This window comes from Dermacentor albipictus, chromosome 10 (genome assembly GCF_038994185.2).
Source record: "Dermacentor albipictus isolate Rhodes 1998 colony chromosome 10, USDA_Dalb.pri_finalv2, whole genome shotgun sequence".
Classification (NCBI taxonomy): domain Eukaryota; kingdom Metazoa; phylum Arthropoda; class Arachnida; order Ixodida; family Ixodidae; genus Dermacentor; species Dermacentor albipictus.
The window spans coordinates 39151295-39177958 of NC_091830.1; the positions used below are offsets into that span (position 1 = coordinate 39151295).

Genomic DNA, 26664 nt, shown 5'->3' on the forward strand with positions numbered 1-26664 from the left:
AACGATCATCAATTCAGGCACTGAACTTAGCATTCTTGTTAAAGCAACACACTTTTCCTCCTCAGTAAAAATACGGTAGTTAGCTCAACGTGCACGAATAATCCATCCAAAACGTCTCTCGCTTCCATCGTCAGCTTTATTTGCCAGGATACGTGTCCCCATGAAACGGAATGAGCCATCGTATGTTGGGAGGCGCGCACTTGCCTTCTACCTTGAGACAGCCGGCAGGATCGACCAATGGTGACGAGCGCACGTCCTAGGCCACTTATCGCTATCTCGTAATACGTAAGTGAGTCTGCCGAACTCGGCTGGCGGAGGAGCAGCCGAAAATCACCGATAGTGTTGCGCGCGCCGCGAGCATCCGCTTGCGCGACTCAAGCGCCGGCGCTGCCATGTACCGCTGGCAGCGGTACATGGCAGCTCTACATGACTCGTACATGACTCGTACAGCGGTACATGACACGTACCGCGTCAGGAAACTTCGAAGACCCACCTTGCGCACATTTTTTTCTATCAATTCAAAAGCTGCCGTTATCACAACCTATGATGACAAGAAATATTGTTCTTGATTACGATAAGACTGCAGCAGTGAACAGTGCAAAAACTCGCAGAAGGTTTGTATTGTTCAACCATTATTATTCGAAATAAAGGCGGTTTTTCTTAAATGCTGGTTCATAGCACAAATTCCAACATCATCTGAGAATCATACAAATTCTATGAGGTTGCATTGTGAAATGCCGGGGAAAGGCGGCGATACCAAATGACCGGGCAAATGCGGCGATACGCATGCCTCTCGGTCGCCGTTGCATATGGATGCTCCTTAGCATAATTCACGCGCTTCGTCACACCACAAATTATGACTGAACATCTGAGCGATGGCGGCCCAGTACAACGTCACGCAATGTCAAATTGACGTTTACAAAACGGCCTTTTCTGTTACGCTCATCAGGGCATGTACCTTCAGTCATTCAACAAGCTGGCATGGCGGCTATCTTGGACCGCCATCACACATTCGCGAAATTGCATTTGCATGACACGGGCTTCTGCACGCCACAGTTTACTTTATTTAAACCGTAAGGTGGCAATATAGCTGCCTAGCGCCAGAAAGAGTATTATTAGACAAATTTTTCAGATCCACGTCATGCTTCATCATCGCGATGAAACCGCAAGTTTTGCAAAACTTTCGCTTCTTGGCACAAATTGCAAGGCACGGGACCCCTTGACAGCCAATCAGATGTCCTGTCTTGTGTGTTCCAACTTTGTCCCTTGTTCTTGTGCGGTTACATAATGCATTCCAGATAATTACCATGGCGAACAATGGCGGCCGTGCAGCCATAACGCGTGTCGAGAATAGTCAACTCCTTCTAGATAGCACCATGCCTGTGTACTTCCACCCATGACGTCTTGCTAACTTGCCCAACTGCCATAGAATCGATAGGGGATGTTTCCGAGTAAGGCGCGATGATGTTGACGTCATTGCTTTCGTCATGCCGGGCTTAACAGTGGAAGTTTTGGTCCAACTAGCCCCACATCATAAAGCAGAGTGCACAGGCCTGCCAAATAGGAGGCGTTAGTATAGTGTTGTTGTTGTTGATGTCCTGAGTGGCCGTGGCACATACCCACAGTGGGGGATTGGCCAAGAATCGGGTGGTTCAATTAGGTGCGTAAAAATAATAATGATAAGAAGGGAGGTAACAATTTGAGCGTCGGAGTTTAAAAGTTAGCGTTTTGTGTGTGGAGAAAAAAGGAAATATTCAGATGAAAACCGGGTATAAAATAATAATAATTAAAACAATAATTATTATTAATACATAAGAAATAAAAGAAAGGTATGCTTGGGTGGGAAGAACGACGAATTTAACATGGAAATCAATTGCTTTCAATGACGGTCCCTTGTTTTTACCATTTTCGCTACTACGTCGTCGTTTTCAGTCGCACAAAATGCAATTCTTTGCATGGACCTATGAAGTTTTTTTTTTTTAAGTTATTGCCACCTGTAAGAAATGCTGATCTTTCTAGATTGAACGTAAAATGAAAAATACAAGTTAAAAATTGCAACACATTCCTTAGTTTTCAGAGAGCCTGCCACGACAAACGTCTTCGTTCTCTTCTCTTCCCGTGATCATCACTGGTAGCACACGTGCCAGCTCATGCAACTTCGAACAAACTAAAGAGCTATCCAGAAAGTACATCAGGCAAGAGCTATAACCAATTCTGTGACAAATTTTCGTGCGCAGTACTGTAGCCCAGTAACCTGAACACCACTGCATCATTTTTTACCTATCCGACAAAAGCAGGATCATGGTTCTCTGGTTTCGAAAGGTGAGCTTTTTCCTTAACTTGCTTTCAATGTATGGATTTCCATTTCGCGTGGTGAAGTATACCGCGATGTTGTGATTTCCCATTGCATGACTTCCCATTGCATTCTATTGTCGCACAGCTGATTAACGCACACTTTTTTCAGATAAGAGGATGTGGGTGGTATTCGCAACGAAAGGCGGTGCTTTTATCGCACTAATAATTATGATTCCAAAGCCTGCTCCAAATTAGGATGTGTGTTAGAAAATTCTGCTTACGAGTGTCGTATTTGTGCTACCTCTCTATATTGAATAAGTGAAGTTAGGGAACTGTTTAAGAAACATTGAAGGGGTGAAATGTGCCATCCTGCTGGAGTTGTCTAAATTTTCATCAAAGTCGGAACACCCGTACACAGCAACAGTTGCGGTTTAGTGCTATGCGAATTTTGTTCGCAGCATTCATTGTTGGTTGACTATAATGGTTACGAGCGGTCGTGTTATCAAGCACTATCGCTTACTTTCGAGCTAACGAAGCGTTCAAGATCCTCATTCCACCTTCATAAGCGTCCTTAAAAAGCTCTCTCCTTTAGCATTTCCTAAAATTTCCAAGTGAAAATGTAATTAATTACAGGGCTAGAGAACGCCGACCACTTTTAGAAACTGGACACCTCAAAATCGCAGCATCACTTTAAATTTGCGAAATGTTCAAGAGACATTACCACGCGTGCGGTGGCATCATTTGCTACAATAGTACGATGTCATTACGAGCAAAATATATGGCGGAATGTAACCTGGCACCCACCGATATTACCTTATAAGCATTCAAATGGGCATACACAACATTTTGTGTTTCTATGTGGCTCTCATATTTGTTCCTGCATTTCTTGAGTTCTGCAACGTTCCATTTGGAGTGATATTAGAGAATTTTAGTGCCTCGGGTATTCCGGCAAGCGAGGGCGGTTTGCCGGATGAGCGGGGGCGTAAGCTTGAGCGGCCAGATTGGTGGCGCCAGCTTGTGGTGCAGAGCTCAACCACATAAACACACACCCAATTACTATATTCTTCTTAGCTGCAGCTGTAAATTTTCGACAGCGGCGTAAACGTGTTCACAATTAGGCCACTGCCGAAATTTTTCACCAGCAGCGAAGCAGAATATAGTAGGCTGCTGTAATTTTACCTCTGTGTTTGACTGGTTGAGCTCTATGCCACCAGCCGGCTGCACCGCTCTGGTTGCTCACGTTTACGCCCCCGACCATCCGGCAATCCGCCCAAACCACCCCCTTTTGCAGGAATAGCAGGCACGCTAAAAGTGTCTATTGATTCGTTTCACAGGGCGCTGTTTCTGCCTCAATGAAAGCAGAAACGTGAATGAAGAAGGTATCGTCTAACGTTTTTTCTTTGTTTCAGCGGAAGAAAGAAGCGCCTGGGACAGCGTCTGAAAGTCCTCTGCCCACACGTGAATCACTAGCAAGGAGGATCCGTCATGCTACCATAGTCCTCTCCAGGAAAATGTTCCAGAGCAAGGTCTTCGTCTGTCTAGTCGTCCTTCTCTTACTAGCACTTGCCGCAGTATGTGGCAAAGAGCTCCTCGAATGGGGGGACCGGCGCTATCCGAAGCCTCCTCTGGGCATCATCACGGGTGAGCTGCTCAAAGGCTTCGAGCGGTATTCGCCAGACTACAATCACACCGAGGAAGTGCTGGTGAGTCGATCAGAAAGCACATATTCAATTTTAATAATTACGTCGGCCCTCGGCCAATTATCACTGGCTTAGCTAGCGTTCTAGGCTTACCTAACCATTACTTACATGAAAACCACGCAATTCGCTTGATTTCTTACGCGACCTTGCGATTGTATTCGTACGTAGTAGCTGCTAATGGATCTTGCTCCTGAGCCTGTTGGCACCATGCGACGGGGTCAGACATACCGCCTCCCCCCTATTCACTCGGCGTTTTCAGCTGCTTCAGCAATTCGAAAATTTGGGTGTGATCGACGGCTTGAGTTGGGCTACAAGAGTAAAGAATAGCTAAATTCTGCAAGCACTCGTAGTCGCTGACATCGTCGGCATGTCAGTAATCCGATACTGCTTAAAGTAAAACAAACATATTTGAAATAAAAAGGCGCAATTTCACCCGATAGGAGCAGCATCGATCGCGATAGACAATTAGCATACAGCCATACGAAGTTAGGATAGCACCTTTATCGGCCGTATCAACTTGTGAACATTCGTTTGCCTACTAAATTAATAAGCACGGTGACAGCGCGCAAAGCAAATCTGAACACATCACACTGGGTGACTGCGGCCACTCGCATTCAAAACGCTGGCGAGAGGAAACGCGGCAGCAGCAGTGAGCGAGGTGACGTTCGTTATGCCGCTCGCTTCAACGCAAAGCAAGCACTGAGGACACACAGCACGCACAAAGCTACGAGCCACCTGCGTACCTAGACTCTGCCGCTAACGCAGATAGCTCTCAAGATACGGCCGGGCGAGGGCGCGCAGGCGGCACATGCGCATTTGCAGTCGGAGTACAACGCCGCCACCCCCTCCTCTCTCCTCCCCCCGGTGCCTCGCAACGTTGGGTGCCTGACGCGGGAGAGAAGACGGCGCGCTCCCTCTTCACATTCGTCTCCTTGCGAGCTTTCACTCGCAGAAGGAACGTATAGGGCGCGCGCGACGGTGTTATCCCCCTTGGACTTTATGCAGAACCACACGGCGATGCCCACGCCGATGGCATAAATGCGTTTGGAGTGTCCATATAATTGCTATCGCAATAATAATTATTGAGATATTAGCAGCTTACTTCCCATGCCAGTGTTTGAGTTTTCGAAAGGTTGCGAACGACTTTCTCAGTACACGTATTTTTCTTGCAAGTGACATCCTGTGATTAAATAAACTTAATTATTAGTTAAAGGTAAAAGAAGGAATTCGTTCGTGAGTGGATGCTTTCTAGCCAATTTTCGTGGATTTTTTGTACTTCCTACAACACGGTTGCCTGGTAATTTCGATGGTGAAAATGAAACTCAATTCAGTAATAACTGGTTTCCGGCGTGAATATTCTTCTCAGGTTGTAGTGTGAGTGCTTGGTTTATAACGTGGTGTAATTGTGTGTACGCATAGTGGGGCTTGTAAAGTGGTATCCGCGCTCAATATTGAGCTTGTAGGGAACAATGAGCAGGTCTATGTCCTACTTATATTGTGAACCAGCACAGTGAAGCGATTGCTTCAGCACTCGAAACCTCAAAGTATAGGCCTCATAACGGAAGTCTGTTGCAATTACATATTTTCGACCCCAACAGCAATGACAAGAAAGACACAATTTTTATTAGAATAATCAAGACAACTGAAAAAAATACTAATAAAGAATAGGTTTTCGTAGTACGTCTAATTATGGTCAATTTTGTGGGGATTATTGGTTCTGATAGGCAGAATGTTAATCCTTCCTCTTGTTTTTCACTTTTGTTTTTCACTTCGACATTCTTGAGAGGTCCGATAGCTGTGCAGAACTTGCTTCCCACGAGTAAAAGCGCAAATGGGCCCCCAAAAGAGGACATTGGCTTGCCGATGCTATAGCTGCCTGACGTGATGCTCCCTCCTCTTTTTTTCGTTTATTTTTAAAGAAAATGGCTATTAATGCACCGTTGGTCCATTTTCTTGGTTGGTGGCCGGTGGCTGCCGGTCGAAGGTTGTTGGATGGTCACCAAGGATACATAGGCGCCGGTACAACGGGAGCGTCCTGTTGCACGAACGAGTTACGTTCACAGCCGAATGCCAACTGGCTACTTTAACAAGCACACGCAGTCGCGCGAGAGCGTTGGGACTATTCAAGGTGTACAGGTGATCGTGGATGACTCGATGAAACTAGCCCTTCTCTTCTTCCGTTCCCATTTCTCTCTCAGTGGCGGCTGCAAAAGGGGAGCTTCGCCGAGGGATAAGACACAAATTTTTACAAGTCGGCTTAAACGTTATAGCCACCTATAATAGCGCTGCAGATGTACTTGTTGGCCTCTGTGTTTTTTACAGAGTTAACCAAGGAAAGCCCTAAAGCTACCTCAATAACAACCCCGCAACAAACATGCGAATTGAAGCGCATATTTCGTTCAGTAGAACGAATCGATATTTTTTTAGCTTCTGACTAATTGCTTACACTTTTCAATCATCATGGATGGTCTCACTCAATTTTTTTTTCTTCCGTAGTCACCCTCTTGATGACTTCCAAATACTACTGCAGGCCGACGTCATGAGAGCGGAAACCCCGAGGACAGTGCCCTGTGATACACTTGCCTGTCAGTGGCTGGAAGCAGAGACAGGCTATGACGCCCTTTCTTTAGACCGTCCCTTGGCATGCCAGGACTTCTACGAGCACGTCTGCTGGAGGTTCGAGGGCCCGCCAATCTACGAGCGAGCCAGCCTGAACTTGATGGTGCAGGTTGCTGACTACTTGACCTATATGGCAGACTCCGCCCACGATGACTCGGACGTACGGGAAGACGTGTCCATGCTCCGAAAATGTATTGATGGCGACTCGAGTGCCGCGTCATTTGCCCTGAACTGGTGGGTAATGTTTCACTCTGGCCGTTTTAAAGACACATCTTACTCTGTACTAAACTTACCTTCGGTTATCAATCCGTGTGCAAGTTACAATAACTTTTGACTCAGTAAGCTGTCAAATAACTAGCGTAAGCATTTTCACATATGGGAAACTCATTCATGGTTCGATAGCCAAATTCGTGGCAAGAAACCCTCGTTTGGTACCTAGTACTCGTGCACATACACTTAACGTAGAGAAAGAGACTACAGCGCAGTAAGAGACAAAGAAAGAACGGAGACCGACACAAGCGCTTCGGGCTGCCTGATTATTCTTCCCTTGTCCGTTTCTTCAGTGTAGTCGCTTTCATTAAGGTTTGCTAGCTGACCAGATCTCATATCATACTGCAATAGCTGTACAGAAGGGTCAAATTTTTCACGCGTGGAGACCGTGTTTTTACAAAGCAAAAGCCGCACATAGCGGAGTTCTAATGTGGCTTCCGCCTGTTATCTCCCAAAGCCAGGCACTCCATCTCAGGTTGTGCTATAACCCCGATGCTGTATTCCAGGCACAGGTGCTTTTTAAACCTGGGGCCGACCTCGCAGAGTTTTTCGTTTGTCTCTTCTTTGCCATCGGACGGTCGTGTTAGCGATTGATATTTCCGGCATTATTATCGCTGAAATTTAAAGCCAAGCATTCTCTGATTCGTCCTTCGGCTTTCCCACTCCTGCTGCTGCTGTCTGGCACACCGCATAGAGGGGGGGGGGGGGTCAGAGCGTGTGTATACATGGCAAAAGTGAGTGACAGAGGAAAGGCGACGCGAGAAACTCATTTAGACCATACCGCGTCGAATGTGCACAATGCCCTCTGGAGCTCCCTGGACGTCGCCACTTTAGCTTCTTGACAGCTGTAATTATCCAGGACCCTCCTCCAATGTATTGCAGGAGCTGCAGCGCTTCCCTTTCTACTGACGTGCGAGCCCAGAGGAGACTTAGATAAAGTTGTATAGAAGAAAGAGAAGTAACAGTTCCCATACAAAGGGAGGGGGGTGGGGTTAAGGTGACTTGAGAAGGCAGGAAAACCATACAACTATACGACAGCGGTTGCGAGGAAACTGGATAAGAACTTCAAGGTAGGGTACGGTACGTTCCTGCAATTTCTGAAAAGTAAGCACCGTGCAAATATATCAAGTGGACAAATTACTCAGGGCGTGCAGAAGAAGAGCCACTTTAATGAAAGCGCACAGCAGGGTTCAGCCGACTCTACGGAAGTGGTCGACCATCAAATCAACTCTTCTGTGCCCGCCGCGGTAGCTTTACGGCTATGGCATTACTAGAGGTCGTGGATTATATCCCGACCATGGCAGCCACATTTCAACGGCGGCAAAATAGAAAACGCACGCGTACTTAGATCTTGGGACGCGTTAAAGAACATCACGGTGTCAAAATTAATCCGGAGTTCGGCACTATGGTGGGCCTCATAATCCGATTGTGATCTTGCCATCTACAGCCCCATAATGAAATTAAAGTTTAATACTTCGGCCACGATGCGATGTGCCATATGACGCAATGACAATGCTCAAATCTCTTATAGGTCATAAAATAGAGCGCACAAAAACACCTCAAGTAAACACAGCTCCCTGTGTGTTCGGCGTACTACGCAGACAAACAGCAGTAGTGCAAGCATGGTAAAATTTAACATTAACTCACCACTCTCTTGTTAGACTAAACGTTTAAGAAGTTACGGTTTCGCCGTCAATATCACCGCTTATTATCGCCAATTAAAGTCATCAGCACAGGCACCTACGCTTACATCGATTCCCACAGTGCGTGCGATGTGCATAATGCCTTCTCTTACGAACAATGTTAGCGTAAGGATATTTTTGCGAACAAAGGCGCTGCATCTTCGGTCACTTGCTACACTATTTTGTATTCTCATCATAGCAGAGTGTTTATGATGTCCTTAAATGCATTGAAGGGAAGGCTATATGCGAAAATCATGAAGATTTGCGATATGAACTTGATTTGTTGACTCTAGGCACGATATCAGTAGGAATTGGCACCACTGCGTGGCCTTACCTAAGGGTTTTACATTTCTAACTATTTCCCACGTGTACTCAAAGGCTCTCCGTACAAGATGGTCAATGGAAAGTGAAATATGATTCAAAGTAGTGACGGAACTTGGTAATCGATTCTAGAGCAAGCTTACGGTGTTCTTGAGTGCTTCTTAAGGAAAATACTTATCTGTATCAGCCCTGACTTGAACAGTTTCTGTGGGTGGATGCAATATGATTTTTCGTTACGACAGTGACGTTACAGCAATTTTTATCAACTGGCCGAATTCACCTTCATGAGAACGTCTTGCGCCACTAAGTATAACGCCACGTGCTGGATTCCAAAATATTTGACGCATGCGCATCATTAGAAACTTAAACCATCTTTGCTTATTTGCAACCTCAAGATCAATGAGAACAAATTTATTAAGTTATTGGTCCAGGACTATCATTGGACACAGCGACTTATTCGCTATGATAACCACAAGAGTGTTGCTGTGAGTTGTTTAATTTTTTTTCTTTTTGTGCGATTCAACAGCAACTTTGGCGTTAGGAAATTCAAACGCAGCAAGCGATGCCCAGTTCGTTATCCAAGCTTACCTTTCAAGGCTGTTGATCACCTTTTGACGGACCATTCTCTGACGAGCGTCAAGGAATTTCTTTCAACAATAAAAAGGCAAGTATCTTCGTTCTCCATTGCAGTTCAGAGTTAGAAAAATCGAAAACATCTTCACGAAGTATTAAGTAGGCGTTAATGATTGGGTGAAACGAAAGACAAGCACTTGTTCCCCCTAAAGAAATTGTCCGTTTATGATTTCTTGTAGTAGAAGGGGATCCGTGTTGAATATTTCATTAGAAAACGCCTGCATATTGTGCCGACTAGGACACTAAAATGCCTAAGTAGTTCCAGCGCTGAGCAAGAGATCGCAGAAGTTGCTGTGGCGGCATTTCGATACTGGTGTAGTGTCTAAATGGTAGTATTCTGTACACTTGCATTTTGTTGTGCTTTGAGATATTGACAACTGTAAATTGCGCTCAAGGCAACAGCCTGCATTAGGACGTCTGTCATATACACAAAGTGCTGCAGTATTCAGCAAATTTTCTTTTTCTTTTTTCAAAGCCGTAGTCTTTAGATGACGGAGATGCTTTTTTTTTGTTAATGTCTGATTATACTTGAAAATTATTTAACACACCAATAAAATAAAGCGTCTCTGTGTATTGAAATACGGGTAGACGTAGACGTTCGCACCAGCCATCGTGACCACACCAGCCACGTGTTGCATAACTTTTACGCGCTACTAACGCTATTGCGTTTGAAGATGTATTTCTTCCACAACAAAGATACACGCATGTGCTTTGTGATAGCTATGGCGTTGTCCACGCATTTATTAGAATACATAAGTTGAAAACTGTTGGTCATTGCGCTTGTCCCGTCTTCGGTTCAGCAAAGCGTTACAAGATGGTGCTGCCGACACCGCTGTTGTACGCTGCTAACGTGTGTGTGTTCAAAAATTGAAAACGAGCAGCAAAGAACATCTTTGACGCGTAATTACATGTAATTGCAAAATGTAATCGTTCTTTAGCGGGTTTTAAGCACGTAGCAGGCCCAAGTGTACGTTTGTTTGTCCTAATTAGAACTGTCACAAATGCATATGAACCTAGCAACGAAACAACGCATTGGTTGGCGTTGTTTTGAAATTGTTCGCGTTTGAATATTTTATTACCGTACATGGCCATGCATTTCGTTACAGACTTACGGTACGCTCCAATAAAACACTTTGCTGCCTCTCACAAAATGTCCGGTGTCATTGACTGATTTTAGATACGGTGAGGTGTACAGTGTGGAAGTCAGACTTGAGCTTGGAATTCCGGAGCTCCGTGAAGGGATGACCACCGAAAGGGCGGACTCATTCTGCAGCTGGCTTGGTGAATCGGCAAGCTGCCACCTACAAGAGCGATTTAATGCCAGCGACGACGACATCCGAATGTACCAGAGGCTGTGGAACGAGCTGTATTTTGCACCGCTATTCTTACCAGATGTAAGTAAACGTAAGCTGTAAAATACATATAGCTTCTGCGCTTCCCGTTCCTATGGTGACAAAACTGATACAGTAAAGGTCAACGTTCGAAGGTAGTCTCATTGACATAGTATATAATTTTGTTCTTGTCTACATGATACAAGCGCACAGTTTGAGATCTTGAAAGACCTACCTTGTTTTGTATACTGTCATAGACTTCCTGATCAGTGCCTTGTGGCATGCTTATTGTGTAAATTAGCGGAACAATCACTGGAACGTAATTTTTACTTAGAAGGCATAGTTATTTAATAGCATCACTTATTTGTTAGCTATATTCATTCATAATATGAGGAGGAAGAGAAAAAAGAAAATAGCATTACTGTCAAGGTACTTAGTGCAGGCCTTTATTGAGGAACGAAGACCTCCTAGCTCACCACATCCTTGATTTGCTGCACTATAAATGGCCGGGGGGCAGTGCTCCCCTCCTTCCAGCTTCCAGAAGGCTTGTTTAGAGGAAACTTAAAGGATTATGCACTTGAAAGTGACGGCGCAAAGGAGTTCACTATGCACTGCCTCCAAGACGAGCATGAGTTAAGCCCCATTAAAGCTATTTCAAGGGCGCATGTATTGCTGTAGCGGCCGACGCACAATGTAATAAGCTTTTATTGCGTCTCACGAATCGGTCATGCTTTCTTCCGATGCTCTCTGGGATCAGCTCAGTTTCCTTGGCCAGACATTTATCCACACGAGCGTAGAGTGAGAACAGCTAAAAAAGCTTCACTTTATACTAGATATAAAGTCGTCGAAGGCGCAAAAATTATAAGCAGTGTAAACGCATTTGATAGTGCCAAGTTACCGACGGTATCTTTCTAGCTTTCGCACCTTCCACTTCTTGAGAGAAGATAATATGTTTGTGACGCATACCAAAAAAAAAACCACTCACAAGTCAAACATATTTCTAAAACAATTTCTGATTCCACACCTTCTTGCGAGTGCTAAAAAGGTAAACGTACATGTGACGTCGTATACATAGTCGTCTACGTGAGAGCCTGTTCCAGCAATTGAATACTATGGAGCAGTGTATTCTATGACTAGGCGTCGCGCCACGCGCTGTGCAGAGGCTGCTTGTTCCAATTGTTTGTTTACAGTTCCGGCAGGGCTTGGAGTATTAGAAAGCCACAGAGCTTCGTTCGGATCTCAGCCGCGACTACCTAGGTGCACTCCGAAAGGTGGCTTTTATCTTACTCCTAACACAGAGCGAAGTTCATGCGTGAAGTTTTAGTGATGTGCTATGTTATGTAAATTGCAAACTTCATAACCTTCACGATTTCTGAGTAATTTGTCGTCATTTCGATAACTGCCACAGAGCCGGCAGGGACACATGCATTTTGACAGAAAAAAAAACTAAACAGAGCGTCTTTTTCATGCGCAGAATGTCAGCAGCTCTATGTGGGATCTGTTCGGAAATGACGGCGATCAACCACGTAAGCTGGCCTGCGTCAATATCCACGAGGGCCTTTTCCAGTCGGAGAGTGCGCAGGCAGCCGTTGCAGTTTTGGAGGAGAGGCTCACGGAAGTCGACCGAGTGACCTCAGACCTGTTCTACCGAGTGGTGGACGCGATGAATATACGTGTTCCAACCTGGCTGTCTAGGTGAGTAATTGCTACATTTTACAGCGCAACTCTGAGCTGCCTGTTCCTGCGTTCAGCGTCCGTGTGCCTCAGCCTTGTACCTCGGTGTAACCGAGCGAAAAAGCACAGTGAAAGATGCGAACGCGGTGAACAGCGGGGGAGGAAATACGGCGAGAGCGAAGAGAGCGCGAGGAGGAAAGCGGAGGAGGAGGGTGCAGTGGAAGCATGAGGAGCAAAGCACCGGAAGCCACCTTGAAGCACAGCATAGGGTGCTCACGTGCACTCATCCGCGGCAGCGGCCGCGCCGGCCGTGCGGGGGAAAGAAATGACAAGAACGAGAAAGCTTGCCTTCGGCGTCATCTTTACCGTTTCCTGGTAAAGATTACGGCTCCATAAGCTGCAGTTGCCGGAAAGCGGCTACTTTGTGGCCGGCCTATATATAGCGCCACACATCGTGGCTTTGGCAGATGTGTGGCCTACTGTGACGTCGACTGAGTGGCCAAAGTTGTCTTGCTGCTTGGGTCGCTAGCTATATGCTCTTGGCCTTGATGCCGTCTTGGTAAATCTACTATCATACCAGCTTCATAATAGTTTACTAAGTCAAACCTCGATATAACGAACACGCATATAACGAATTATTGAATATATCGAACTCTTCCGAAATATTTTTGTTAAACACATCTATTTTTAACTTCCTATAGCGAACGCGGTTTGGCATAAAACGGATATAACGAACTTCGCGATGCCAAACCCTACCTCACTTTAATAGCAGGCGGCAGGCTTCGTTGCACTACAAGTGTGTTGTGCGGCGCAGCAAACATTCAGGACTACCTCGCAGGCGCTGACAGCGCCACAGATCCCACGTCGCCCATGCATCAAGTGACGATGGTGACGATCCCGACGAAGCAGAAGCAGAGCTCCGCGAGCTCGATGAGGCCTGGAACGATTTTTCGCGTTTTGTTGATGACATGCCCGCAACAATGACTGTAGAAGACTTCGTAGGTGGCGACGACATCTCAGCGACCACGGCTGTACTGATGGACGCCGAAATCGCTGCGGAAGCCTCTGAACATCCCGCAGACGAAGCTCAGGCTGACCCTGTAGACGATGAGAACATTCCGACTTCACAAGAAGCACTTGCTGCGTTGGATTTACTGCGCCGCCACTGCAGTGCTATAGAGGGCAGTGGGTTTGCCCTTGTTGAGTGTTTGCAAACTGTGGAACAGGGCGTGATACGGAATGCGATCAACACCAAGAAGCAGGCCGCGATAACGCAGTTCTTTGTGCGTAAATAAATGAACGTGACCAAAGTAAGCATCGTTCGAGTTGCTGTGCCTTCTCTGATTGAATTTTGCTCCTCTTGCATGTATTTTTTAGGAAATTTTATATTACGAATTATGGATATAGCGAACTAATTTCCGACTTTTTAACGGTTCGTTATAACGAGGTTTCACTGTATCATCATGCAATGGCCGTCATGCGTTTTGCCTTGACCCAGTCGCCCAAGTTGTGTAATAGCATGGCGAGTAGGCATGGGCTCGTGGTCATGATGCCGCGTGATCGTTGCATCACCGTTGTTTCAAATTTGTCATTCGACACTCATTATGTGGTTGTCGTCACGCCATCGTTGTCATACAGACGTCATGGATTCATTGTCACACTGCCATAGTGATGACGTCGTGGTGTTTCAATCCTCATCGTTCAACAGGCATTGTTGGTGCATGAGCACTGGCTGAGAAAAATTGAGGCAAACTGCAGGAAGCCCATAGAATTACAAGAGGTACATATCTTCATCTATAATCTCTCTCGTAACTCGACGTGCAAATCATGACAGGCATACACAATGCATGTATAATGATTGTTAGTACGTATTTTAAACTTGCTTTTCCAAAGCGCATCCACAGCTGATTACTACGTCCTGTGCTAAAGAACACGCAGCCAAAACCAACGAAATAGGTGCCAAGTATAATTTGGGTAAATAAACCTCTGTTGATTAGGCGATGTTTCATTACGACGCTGAGGACGAAACACGTGACTGCTAGTACTGAAACACTTGCTTTTTATTGGAAATATATGGACGCCCAACCGCATCGATGCTTCCGGCGCCGCCGCCGCCATGAGGTTCCTTATAATGTCCAAGGTCAATAAAATCATCACCACACGCCGTATGCTGCAATATGCGAATAAAAGCGTACGAGCCAGGCAGCGCGCCCGCCCGCCCAGGCCGCTGTACCTTGAAAGCCATCTGCGACGGGGACAGAGTCCGCTGCCCGCTCTATTTTCCCAGCTAAGTTCGCGTTGATGCGAGATGCAGGACGAAGGTTAATTCGCTCGCTGCTGTTGCCGCACTTCGTTACTCCAACGTTTCGACGTCGAGTTTCGGCGGTCATCGAGTGCGATGCGTTCATGATTGCTTGTGGGCTAGTGACATCATGCTTGTTCATTTAGTTAGTATGCCCATGTTTGCAAGCATATACGGCCGCTAAAACTACTATCCTTACTTCGTATAGCTAGCTCTCCACTTATTTGCTATCGCAATCAATGCTTCGCCTTTCGGGCGAAACTAGGACTTTTTTTCTATAAATTGGCACTTCCTCAGTCCCCGCATTGGTAGTTTTTACATTTCGTAATGAATGAAACATAAAAGCACGCCGTAACCTGCGTTGTGGTATTACGTATAGTGCACGCATCTTCTTGTCGGTTGGGGCATCTGCGTCAGTAAAGAGGTCGCTATGTCGCGTTCATTTTGTACCAAATGACTACTCATGTTTAGCCTCTTCCTACGCTTGCTGTCATGACCATTATCATCCTTACCTCTTTAAAAGCACCCAATGAACACAATATATAGCACGTGATCAGCAAAGCCTGCAGGACACCTCTCTAGTGAAGCCGAGCAGCAGAGCCACTGTCAGCAGTAAGACGTGCTGTAGTTAACCAGTGGTATACGCGTTACAAGGAATAAAAAAAATAAAGTGAATAAACGTAGCAACAGTTTTATAGCCTTAGCACATTATAGCAGCACAGTATAACAAAACGTTGCGTAAATGAGGAGATGTTGTTGGGCAGCATCTATAATATTCTAGGCGCGTAATAGGACCTATGAAATTCGGTGCACATTGTTTCCACTCTTGGTACTACGCGTCGGGTCACCTCTCGTAGTGTTCGATATATTCTAGTTTTTGTCTTGTATTCTCTTTGCCAAAAGGTTCAAATAACAGTAAAGTTTGTTGAAACTGCATAATAAACGAAGTAGGCCCGAAACATTAAAGTGCCTTTCCATTCAGTATATGCTTCTTATAGAAAATTAAATTGGGCCTGTATATTTTAGAGTATGGTTGCTCTGTTCTTTTTGCCTTTTTTGTCATTTTTTTTTCAAGTTGAACAACAATTTAAGACATAGCACGTAACTTACGTCCAAGAAAGCAGTAACCGAAAGCTTTTGGGAGCTGTTTTCGGGTATGTCACTGCCGAAATATATTCATGTTATATAGGATACACGAAGCATTTCTGCGTGCCTCTGAAACGTATACCCTTTACAATACACACGGTCATGTACTCGTTTTGTGTGTATGCAGGCACGCTGAAGGCGAGGACCCACAACTCCAGCGTCAGCGAAGGCCGGTATACCAAGCAGAGTTAGAATCGGTGCACGTGGAACTCCTTGGTATGTCGGATGCTGCTGCAACGGACTACGAAACGTCGGTGTACTCTTGGCAGGCACGTGCTACCACATTTGCTTTATTCAGAATCATTGCCTTAAATGCGGCAGACATTCGTAACATAGGACTGTACGTTTCCTAGAAGAAACCGGGAGGCAGACTGAAGCGTGAATGAGAATTCCAGGGTGGCCACTGTAGGTCCACCTCTGTTTCTTCTGACGAGTTGTCTTCTGCAATCCAGTGCGAGATCATTAAGAAACTTGGGTACGGGAGCTTTTATAAGTACAATGGAGTCACTGCGACAGTTCTGATCAGGCGCATTTTATTTAATAAGTATAAAAAATCGCCTCAGCCGACTGAAGCTCTTACTTCACCTAATTAATGGACACTATAAAACCTATCTTTCCGAAATAATCGCCTTCTCAACCGGATATTCTATTAGGCACAGGCACGCTTTAACGCTAACTCTATCTGTGCCGTGACATTACTGTTTAAGTTTTCCTTTTTTCCTAGAACAGTGACTGATCGGACCTTAGTGGCAATGACGTTTTGCAATTATCGCTTACTTTGTTTGCTTCCCTTCTTAGATGATTGTTTGGTATGAACGTCCTTTGCTTCAACCTGCCACTATTCTTTTACTTGCACATTGCTATTTTTTGTTCGGTATTTGGTTTCTTTTTCCCCCTGCTAAAGTCACAAAATGTGGGATTGCTGTATCTACAAATAAATAAATAAATAAATAAATAAATAAATAAATAAATAAATAAATAAATAAATAAATAAATAGAATTATTTTAATTTTATTGTAAGGCAAAAGTTACAAGCTAGTGACTGTATTAAACTAATATTAAATTTAAACGAGCAATTCATTTTTGTTACCAAACTGTTAAAGATAGGAAAATTTAAGAAAACGGAATTCAAGTATCGAGTCAAAAACTCTGTAACTCAGCAATAAAAACAATAATGTAATTCTTTAAAATGTGCCTAATAACTCATCTATATCGGCTAAATTAGTGTGGTATAAATTGCTCTTAAGTAAACTACTAATGTGCGAATATGACTTTCGAGATCACTGTAAACACAGCGACAATTTTGCGCAAGCCGTAGATCTATATGTCAAACCTCCCTGTTTTAAATGCCCTACAGATTCATTTGACAGTAGTGCAGATTGTTAGAAGTTTGTAAATGTCATGCTTTAATTTTTTTAGATTACCAGTTGTGCATTAGCGCGAAAAATTCTATGCCCTGAACGAAAATTCTGCTTCCTAAATCACTAGGATTTAACACTTTCTCTGAAGTTGAGCATTTATCAAATTTGGCCGAAACGGTCGTCTCATATATGTCTTGATGTGTTTTTACGTGTACTTAAATATGTAAATTGGAATTGGCTCCGACAGATTTCCATTTAAGTAGAGCCACTGCGTTTTGCACAGTTTCCAAGGAATGTTATGATTTTGAAATAAACATATTGATTTAACTCCAAATGGTCGAAATGGAATCTTTTTATAATTTTGAACAATGTGTCTGCACTTCATTGTTCATGCGTAAGTACGTTATGTTGAAGTGAGGTATGTTAAAGTACATCTACGGTTTTTCTTAAACTTTCCAAGTTCTAACTGTGCAGAAGGAATATCTTGAAATTGTTGCTTCGTGGAAAAAATCATCACAAGCTGCTTCAAGTACAAGCAGAAATAAATTATTTCATTACTGAATAATCTGGCTACTGCAGAGTAAATTAATACTGCTGAGGTTAGGAGAAAGAAAAGGGCACCTTACAGAGGCACTGAACGAAAAGCGACCAAAATGAGAATGTTACATTAAAACAGAGAAGTGCGAATTTGAAAACATAGGTGAATACAGATAATGTACTTAAATTTAGGAGTCAAAAGTAGCGTGTTGTAGACGACCGCTCGCGCTGAACAGGTAAACATCTATAAATCATACCATGGTAAATGGTAAAAAGTAAAAGTAAAATATGATTTCAAGTAGCTGAAGGGAAGCGATAGTGGAATGGGAACAGATTCATATCAAACTGCGAGACTGCAAAAGCATTGTATATAGTGCGACGAGTGTTGCCATAGTCGCTTTAACCATGTCACTAATAAAAGGCAGAAGAGGCACTATAGTTGCGCTAAACTTTGCTACAATGACGCTGAAACCCTTGAACACATTTTAGGTGACGTATGTGCTTTAGAACATACTAAGGTAAGCTAGCATGACGTGAATCATTTACTGAAAGGTCTCGCGTTTGCTTACAGTTTATGTGTGGCTATAGAATGAGCAGTGAGTTTTCCAACATTGTGTAGTGGTTTGTTATTTTAATAATACAATTTTACAATAAGATCCGCAGTAACCACTGATTTTATCTAAAACCCGCCATTTACCTCCAGATTGTGAGATTGGAAATGTCGCACGATTTAAGAGAACGCGAATTATCAGATTTTTCTAATACTCATTAGCACTTCGTCTACAACCTGAAAATGTATTTTTCGGCGTTCCTAAAAGGAAAGCTAAATTCTGTGCCACCCACTTAGTCGAACGTTACTACGGCGATTAGTAATTACGTGACCACGACAAATATGAAATACTTCGCGTTCTCACCTTGATCTACCCGGAAGTTCCTCTCAGTATTGATTTGTCCAAAAACCATATGGAAGCAGTGTGTTCAGACTTGCGTTAAATAGCCTAACCTCTCCAAAATTCACGCCTTTCGGCAATCATTGTGTCTCATTATACACTTGCTCTGCATTCTGAATCTCGCCTTAAAATTGATCGTAATAGTAATAGGAAGATTCATTTACTCAAAACTCCTGCAATTGCACACCAATTGGATATAATAGAGAAAGTGCAAAAGAGGGAGTGCTAAAACCCGTTTAATTCTGTTTCGCAATGAAAAAAAAAATGGGACCATACATTTGGTTCGAAGCGAATTCCCGCCCCTTAATTGTAGATTTGAAATAATTGAGTGCATTTTCGGTTATTTTTGAAGAAGATTTTCTAATTTTAGGTGGATAAAATGTATCCAATTCTTTTGTCATGCCGTAAAGAAAAGCCTCCGGTCAATAAATAAAAAGAAGTCGCTAAACAAAGAACACCGCTAAATCTCGGAACAAAACTGCTAAAATGGCAACACTGAGGCAACATTGGCTGACGCAGATCAGCGGTAAGCATGGCGGCTCAAAAATGGTGTTTGATCTTAAGTTTATAGACCGCATTTTGTAAAAACTAGTTTCTTACTTAAAGCAAATGTTTGTTTTGCATCTTCTTCCTTTTTCACTGCCACTGCTGCTGCTGCCGTTGCCTTGCACGTCGCGTCGGGGGTTGGTTCAGAGCGTGTATACACAAGGCAGGTGCGAGGTAGAAAGGAAAGGCGACGTGAGAAACTCCACTGGACCTTTCTTTGACGTCGCCACAATATCCTCTGTAGCTACCTGGTTTTCACCACAGCACCCATTCCACTGCTGTAATTGTCCTCGACCACCCTCAAGCGAGTTCGAGAAACTTCAGGGTTAAGATTTCTACTAATGCGCAACCGTCCAGAGGGAAGTTAGGTAGAATGGTACACAGGCGAGGCGGGTAGAACCGACGCAATCACGAACCAAGTGAATAACAGCCTATCGATTCTGCACTCGTAGCTCACACACGCGGGGGTAGGGCAAGGTGGGAAAAACGTGACGTAAGAAGGCTGGAAAAACGCAACTACGAGACAGGGGAGATTAGTTGCGGAGAAACTGCGCAAGTTTAAATACGAATTACGCTAGGATATGTTTCTCCTGTTCCTGAAGAATAAGCGCCATGCAGATTCTTCAAGCGGATAACTCACGTAAGACGTGCGCACGCAAAGCCACGTTAAGTCAGCGCAGCGTCCGAACCACACTATACGGAAGCGGCCGCCCATAAAACACACACTTATGAACCCGTCTCGGTAGTTTTGTGCCATTGGCGTCCTATGCCACAAAACCACGCTCAATGCCGCCCGTGGCAGTCGCACTTCCATTGGGGCTACATGCAAAAACGCTCGAGTACCCAGATTTGGGTGCACGATAAAAAATCCCACGTGAAGAAACAGATTGGGGGCTTGTCACGCAATGTCCCATAATTTACCTGCGTGTAACGCCTCTGCCACAGTGCTTTGTGCCGTGTGAGACAATGACAATAATGACCTTCCCGCAGGCCACTTACAATGGCGCACGACAACGGCTCAGGCAAACACGTCTCGCTAAGTGTGTTCTGTTCACTACGTAGACAAACAAAAGTGGCGCATGCAAGTTACGCTTAATATCAACTCGTCACTCTGGTATTGCATTGAGCGCTGACGAACTTAAGCATTCGCCTTAAACCCTCACCGCATATTAGCGTCAATAAATGAAAACTGCAAAGTAAGCTTTGCTGACATCGATTCCTACAGTGCGCGGGATCCGCATAATCATTTCCTCTGTCTCTCTCTATCTTTTTTCCCCCCTGTTCGACGTTGCTTCACGCATGACTCGTACGCCGCCGTTGTTACTGGCATGAGTAACTTCGGGCGATGCATGAGTAGAAACGCAGGAAACAAAATGAGATGCAAAATGATACCATGTGGGCCCAGACTATTTGCGGCACCTTGACCGACGGGCTTCCAATGGCTCTCGTTCATTCTTGCAGGCGCGCTACGATTTCGATCGCAATGTGCTCATCGTTCCTCAAGGGCTGCTGGCGGTGATGGCTGACATGACTTATGTCGTGGAGCCCATCTCTTCAGTATTTCTTTTTACGCAGCTGATGAGACCCCTTTTGCCTCAACCATCGGGTCCCTACTCTTGGAAGGTAAGATCGGGGCTCAAAGTATACATACGATATTATGGCTCATACCTGAAATAGCACAGGTATAGTTGACATCTTGCCTTTAAGTCCATTAGGTATCCGATTTTTGCCGGTAGGAGATGAGGATGACAAGCCTTTCGACTTAATTATGCTATTGAACCTCCACTGTTTATGGCGGGCTCGAATGGCCGGTTTTTTCTTTCTTTTCTTTTTTTTTTGTTGTGAGCCTTACAGCCGCCCTGCGCGGCTGCTCTTCCGGGAAGATATTTGCAAGTTCATTGATGTAATTAAAGATCAAGATTGTTCTCCGGAGTGGCTGGCGAGGACTGAGCCCCTCGCAACATTAAAGAAATATTAAGCGTGGCGTGGCCAGCCACAATGTCACTGACCGCACAATATGCAAGCGCACAAGCTTGAAAGTGTGTTTGCGTATAAATATGTATCGCTTACTGTTAAAAAAATGATACCCTTTGTGTTTGCTACGTGAAAGTTCCGGCAATAAAGGAAAAAAAGGAAAATTATCGCTCTAGGCTATGGGTGTTTCCTTTAGGAATGATCGACTGTGCTGCTGTCTGAAGGCGCATCGCAGCAAGCGGGACATGTGCTCTATGACCTTTAGGCGTGGGGAGTGGGGAGGCTTGAACTCTACGTAAGTAACAGGCAAATACAGGAATTCGTTGTGAATATATATATTTTCTTATGTATCTGGGGCGTGTATTTCAGAGAGAATGCTCATTTTCTCTTGCTACGCAATATGACGCGCTTTCCCTTAATATAGGCCTGTCGCACCGGCAACGTTATCAATACAAATCGATGCAGTTTCGGCTGGTACATGCTAATGTTTTCAGCACGTCTGTAATGAAACTAATTCAAGAAATAACTAGCAAGGTTTAAGAAACCCTCGACCACTTATTGTCGGCGAATTCAAACAATAATACTCATTATAAAGAATTACGATAAGAGGATTGACAGTGCACTGCAGTAAATGACAAAGCCCCATTTTAAGAACCTCCCTTGAATTTGTATTTTTTGCTCTCCCTGAAGGTATCTTGACTTTGGGTACGTGTTTTCAAATTTTAAGTCTCGACCTGTGGAGATTTGCTATGCAGAGTAATACATTTAAACCAAAGCCTTTGTTAGTCAAAAGAATTGCGAAATTTACTGAGTGAAGAGTTCATGAAATTTTTTAGCACTGTTGGCAATGGACCATGTAGAGCATTCAGGCGTTGTTTCTATTTCTCTGTTCACAAATTTCGAATTATTGCAGGGCAATTATCATAAATATACATTTGCTTCTTTCAGCGTAAAATCTTGCCCAACTAGAATGCTGAATGCTCATTTCATGAATTCCTGGGCCTGAATTCAGAAAATATTTATTTCATGGCTGTTGCTTGTCATTGGATGGCCGCTTTCGCTGACAATATGTCCACATCATGATTGGCGGAAATACACATTTACGAGCAGATTTAGCGTAATACTTTTCGGGAATACTAAGGATGGTCGCCTACATACTAAACGTCGCGCGAATGCCATCCGGACACTTCAAAGGCTGCTTCACTAGACTTGTAGTTTAGGTAAATAATTGTGATTGTTTTCATGTTTAGTTGCATTGGGGGTATGCCGCTGCTGGCACGTGGCTATGCAATGGTAACGAAGCGGGGCCTCAATTAGCGGCGCTTTTTCTCAGTAAGTGCTATTTGCGATATGCCGGCATGTTTAGCAAGTCAAGCACCATGATTGGCTGGAATGTCTATTGCGAACAATTCTAGCCCGAGAGCTTTTGTGACTACGTTATAATTTGCACATCCCCTTAACTTTAAGGCGGATACTAAGACGTGTGGGATATAAACAAAACACTAAACTTCGTGCTTTAAATTCACTTACAAACCATGCTTGTTATGACGCTTCCGAACCCATTAGACTTTCTTTTTCTGCGACTACGCACTGTACATGCTGTGTCTCTATTGTGCAGATACATCTCGAACCCTGCGAATTGTTATTCTTATTGCAAAAGATCCAGTGTATTGTTATTCCGGAATCTTCCACGACATTATGCTTTTTTTCTTAATAGCGCAGCTCTTATGCGCCTGTTCCTGCGTTGAGCGTCGGCGTGCCTGGTCCGCGGCGTCGTAAGCGTAAGACAAAACCAAACGCCGAAGAAAGAGTGGAAGGAGGACGCGCGAGGAGGAATGTAGAGGAGGAGACTAAAAAGGAAAGTATGAGGCGAAAGTGGAGGAGGAGCGAAGGGATACGACTGCGCATGCGCAGAGTTGCGTGCGGCCACTGCATCCGCTGCCACGTGGGCGATCTAACCGGCGCTTCCGAGGAGGCGCCAGTAGGGCGTTTTGCTGCGCGCGCGCCCCTCCGCTGCCGTGAGGGCGCGCGCATCGAGGCACCCTAGGCGCCAGGAGGTTACGCTAGTCCGCAGCGTCAGCTGCTGAGGGCAGTCCGCGGTACCAGTGTGCGTGACGTGTACCACCGCTCCTGCAAGAGGCGACGGCGAGCGGCTACGAGCAAGGCTCGATGTGACGCTCCCTTGGGTGTTGTCGTCCCTGACACTGGTGGTGCGATTTCCCCGCAATAAAAGGCTGCTCTCGTCGATTGTTGAACGAAGGCGCGAGGAGAATAGCGTAGTCCCACGCAATACAGGCTGCCCGGCGATGATGGCTACGATACAGCGCGGTAGTAGGGCACGCTGTGTCTATGGAAACAAAGCGCGCTACTCACAGCGCTCTCTTCCTAATATGAACCTATACCATAATACTACAAAATATTCACACTCGAAATAAGAACGCGTATAGAACTGCACTCAAATTTTGCATTAGGGAGTATCATAATCGTCGGGGACTTTTTTGGAGAAGGTGCGGTCAAAACAGGACTATTTACATGACCATGAGGATGGCCACAGGGCCACAGCTTCACTGCGGTTGTCTAGTGGCCATATACTAGCGCGGTTATTTTTATTGTAATTGTTTTCGCTTAGATTAGCACAATAATATATTCGTCCCAGACACTCTAGTAGCTGAGAATGGATGAGCTTCGGTTTCACTGGTTTCCCACTCGTTGCCTTTCAGTATGCACATGACCAGCACTTGGCTTACGTGACCGGATGCCTACGGTCTGTTCATAATGCCTCAATCGACTTTGACGGCAATCCAGGCCTGCTGCTGGAATTTGCTCTAGAGTCTGCACTCCTCGGTCCCCTTTACGACGTCTACCATCGTGACGTCCACGAGAGCGTCGGCGCAGAGGTCTACTTCAACCACCGCTACACGAACTCTCAGCTCCTTTTTGTGTTGTGGGCCATGAGTCACTGTGGCACCCGGCAGGGTGCAGAGCTGGTCAACGCAGCGGTGAGAAACTCGATGCGTTTTGGGAGGATCTTCAACTGCGGAATTGGAGACCCCATGTTCTCGAGGAGGAAGTGCAACTTCTGGGTCTACTGGTGAAAAAGGAAAACGGTGCTGATTCCGAAGCCTGCGTGCAATGTACTTTGTTTCCTATGCTTAAGTATTGCGTCGAAAGGCTCAGGAAGTGACTTAAATGTATGCCTATATGAAGTTAAGATAAGGGGCGAACTAATGCAGGCACTGCGAGCAACGAATCCTGGTGAAGTGCCGCGCACAGTCTTGCAGATATTTTGATAGCTGGACTTACGTTTGTACTAGGTGGCCTCGTTATCTTTGGCGCTTTTGGTTTGTAGGTTAGCGAAATGTCGCGTGGTGTCACTGGTGGCGGCGGTTACGTTTTAACTATATGGGTGTTATTAGTCGTTGTTGATTTCTTTAAAATCAAACTGTTCATTACTCTAAAAGAGGTACATCTTGTCATAGGTGTGTCGTCAGTTTTCACAAACTATACATTTTTAAGTCAATTGGTAGTAGCAAGTCTCCTCATGCTGCCGCAATTTTCTTGATAAACTATGTTTGTGGTTTGGTTCAGTGTTAAGAATCTGGCATCTTGTGGCTTCAAATGAGCGCAAATGCTTTGCGCCGGTTCGACTTTTGTCGCCACTCTAAGCAATACGAGCGTGACAACCGAGTCCTTGCCTCTTCTGCGTTAAAGCCTTATTGACTATCACAGTGGACTGCTTTTAAGGCAAACGATGAGAAAGTGCGCATTGAACGTCCATATACGCATATTCAGAAAACGCGGGCTACGTTGTAAAATAATAAGTACTCCTAAAACAAGAAAAGGATGTAACTGAGACTATATTTAAGACACAGTGTTACACCGAAAAATTATTTAGGGTCTGATTACACCCATATTCACTTTTAAGGCTGTAAATTATTCTGCGGTGTAAAGCAGAGCAAAGTGAAAAGCAACTACGGCGAAGCACCGTCCTTTCCGTGAACCCCAAATAAAGTTGAAAATTTCCGTTTCATTGCACGCTCCTCCATTCACTCAAAAATTATAAAAAACGTCAAAAGGTAGCATTGAGAGATGTGACCCTAAACAACCACGCAAGAAAAAAGTTGAGTAACTGTCGACAGTAATTGTTAATGTAAGCGAATAGCCAGAATGAACTAACGAACGAGTGAACGAATGAATGAATGAACAAACGAACGAATGAACAAAGGAATAAATCAGCAAAGGAACCAATGGAGGAATAAACGAACATTTTTATTGCTGGATCTGTTCAACGATTAACAATGAAATAATAAAATATTTAACGTCGTAGTTCACAAATTCCAGGAATGCAAGAAAGCACCTAGAATTTTCGACTGCTAACAAGTCTTAATGAGTTTGTGCCCTTTGTAGCCTAATATTTCATGTAATGTTTTGCCCTAGGGCGGTACAGAAATCTATGAGCCAAGACAACTAAAGCCTACGCAGCGCCAACGAGTATCCACTTAGATACTAAGCCAAAATTTGCTCAACTTGCCTAAGTTGTTGCAATCTATGTGTTATCAAAGACACCACGGGCGTTAAGGATAAATATAGCGTTGACAAAGTAAAGTGACTTGAGCCTTCAGCCAGATAAAAACCTTCAGCTTTCACCGATGCTCTTCAACCTCGTCATGATCGGACTATCGGAAAAACTGGACCGAATAGAAGGCATTAATCACACCGTTTATGCAGACGACATTACGATTTGGACCACGAAAGACGCAAGCGAGGGTGATATGGAGAACAGACTTCAAGGGGCGGTGGAGGCAATCGAAAATCATCTAGAGGGCACCGGACTTGAATGCTCACCGGAAAAATCGGAACTGCTGCTCTACCGCCCCAGGAGGTCCGGCAAACCGTCCAGAGACGTAGCGGAACTACACAAAAGGGGAATCAGATTAACCACGAGGAAAGGCACGGAGATACCCATGGTCCAAAAGATTAGAGTCCTGGGTCTCTGGATCGAAGCCAGGGGAACGAACACGGAAACTATAACACGCCTGGAAAAGAAAGTCATGGCGGCCATTCGGCTAATACAGAGAGTCTCCAACAACAGGAGGGGCATTAAGGAAAGAAACGTCGTACGGCTCGTTCAAGTCTTCGCGATCAGCCACGTCGCGTACGTGGCGGCATTCGTCCACTGGAACAAGGCCGAGAAAGACAGGATCGACGCGCTCATTAGAAAAGCGTACAGAACAGCACTGGGTCTCCCCCAATACACAAGAAACGAAAGGTTACTACAACTCGGGGTGCATAACACGCTGGAGGAGATCGCAGAAGCACAGAG

At 44.7% G+C, this 26664-nt stretch overlaps 1 protein-coding gene across 1 annotated transcript; it reads left to right on the top strand.

Moving 5' to 3' along the window:
* The first annotated feature begins 2135 nt into the window (after window positions 1-2135).
* On the top strand, window positions 2136-25371 carry LOC135907379 (uncharacterized). Its single transcript, XM_065439067.1, has 9 exons — window positions 2136-2322; window positions 3705-3998; window positions 6526-6848; window positions 9414-9551; window positions 10698-10914; window positions 12326-12546; window positions 16101-16242; window positions 20829-20990; window positions 24062-25371. Exons 1-9 carry the CDS (start codon window positions 2302-2304, stop codon window positions 24434-24436), a joined length of 1893 nt encoding a protein of 630 aa, XP_065295139.1. The 5' UTR covers window positions 2136-2301; the 3' UTR covers window positions 24437-25371.
* Window positions 25372-26664: the final 1293 nt, after the last annotated feature.

Coding starts and splice junctions, on each gene's coding strand:
- LOC135907379 (XM_065439067.1), top strand. CDS start 2,302: ATGGTTCTCTGGTTTCGAAAG. Junction 3,999..6,525: donor ATCACACCGAGGAAGTGCTG/GTGAGTCGATCA, acceptor ATACTACTGCAG/GCCGACGTCATGAGAGCGGA. Junction 6,849..9,413: donor GCGTCATTTGCCCTGAACTG/GTGGGTAATGTT, acceptor GCGATTCAACAG/CAACTTTGGCGTTAGGAAAT.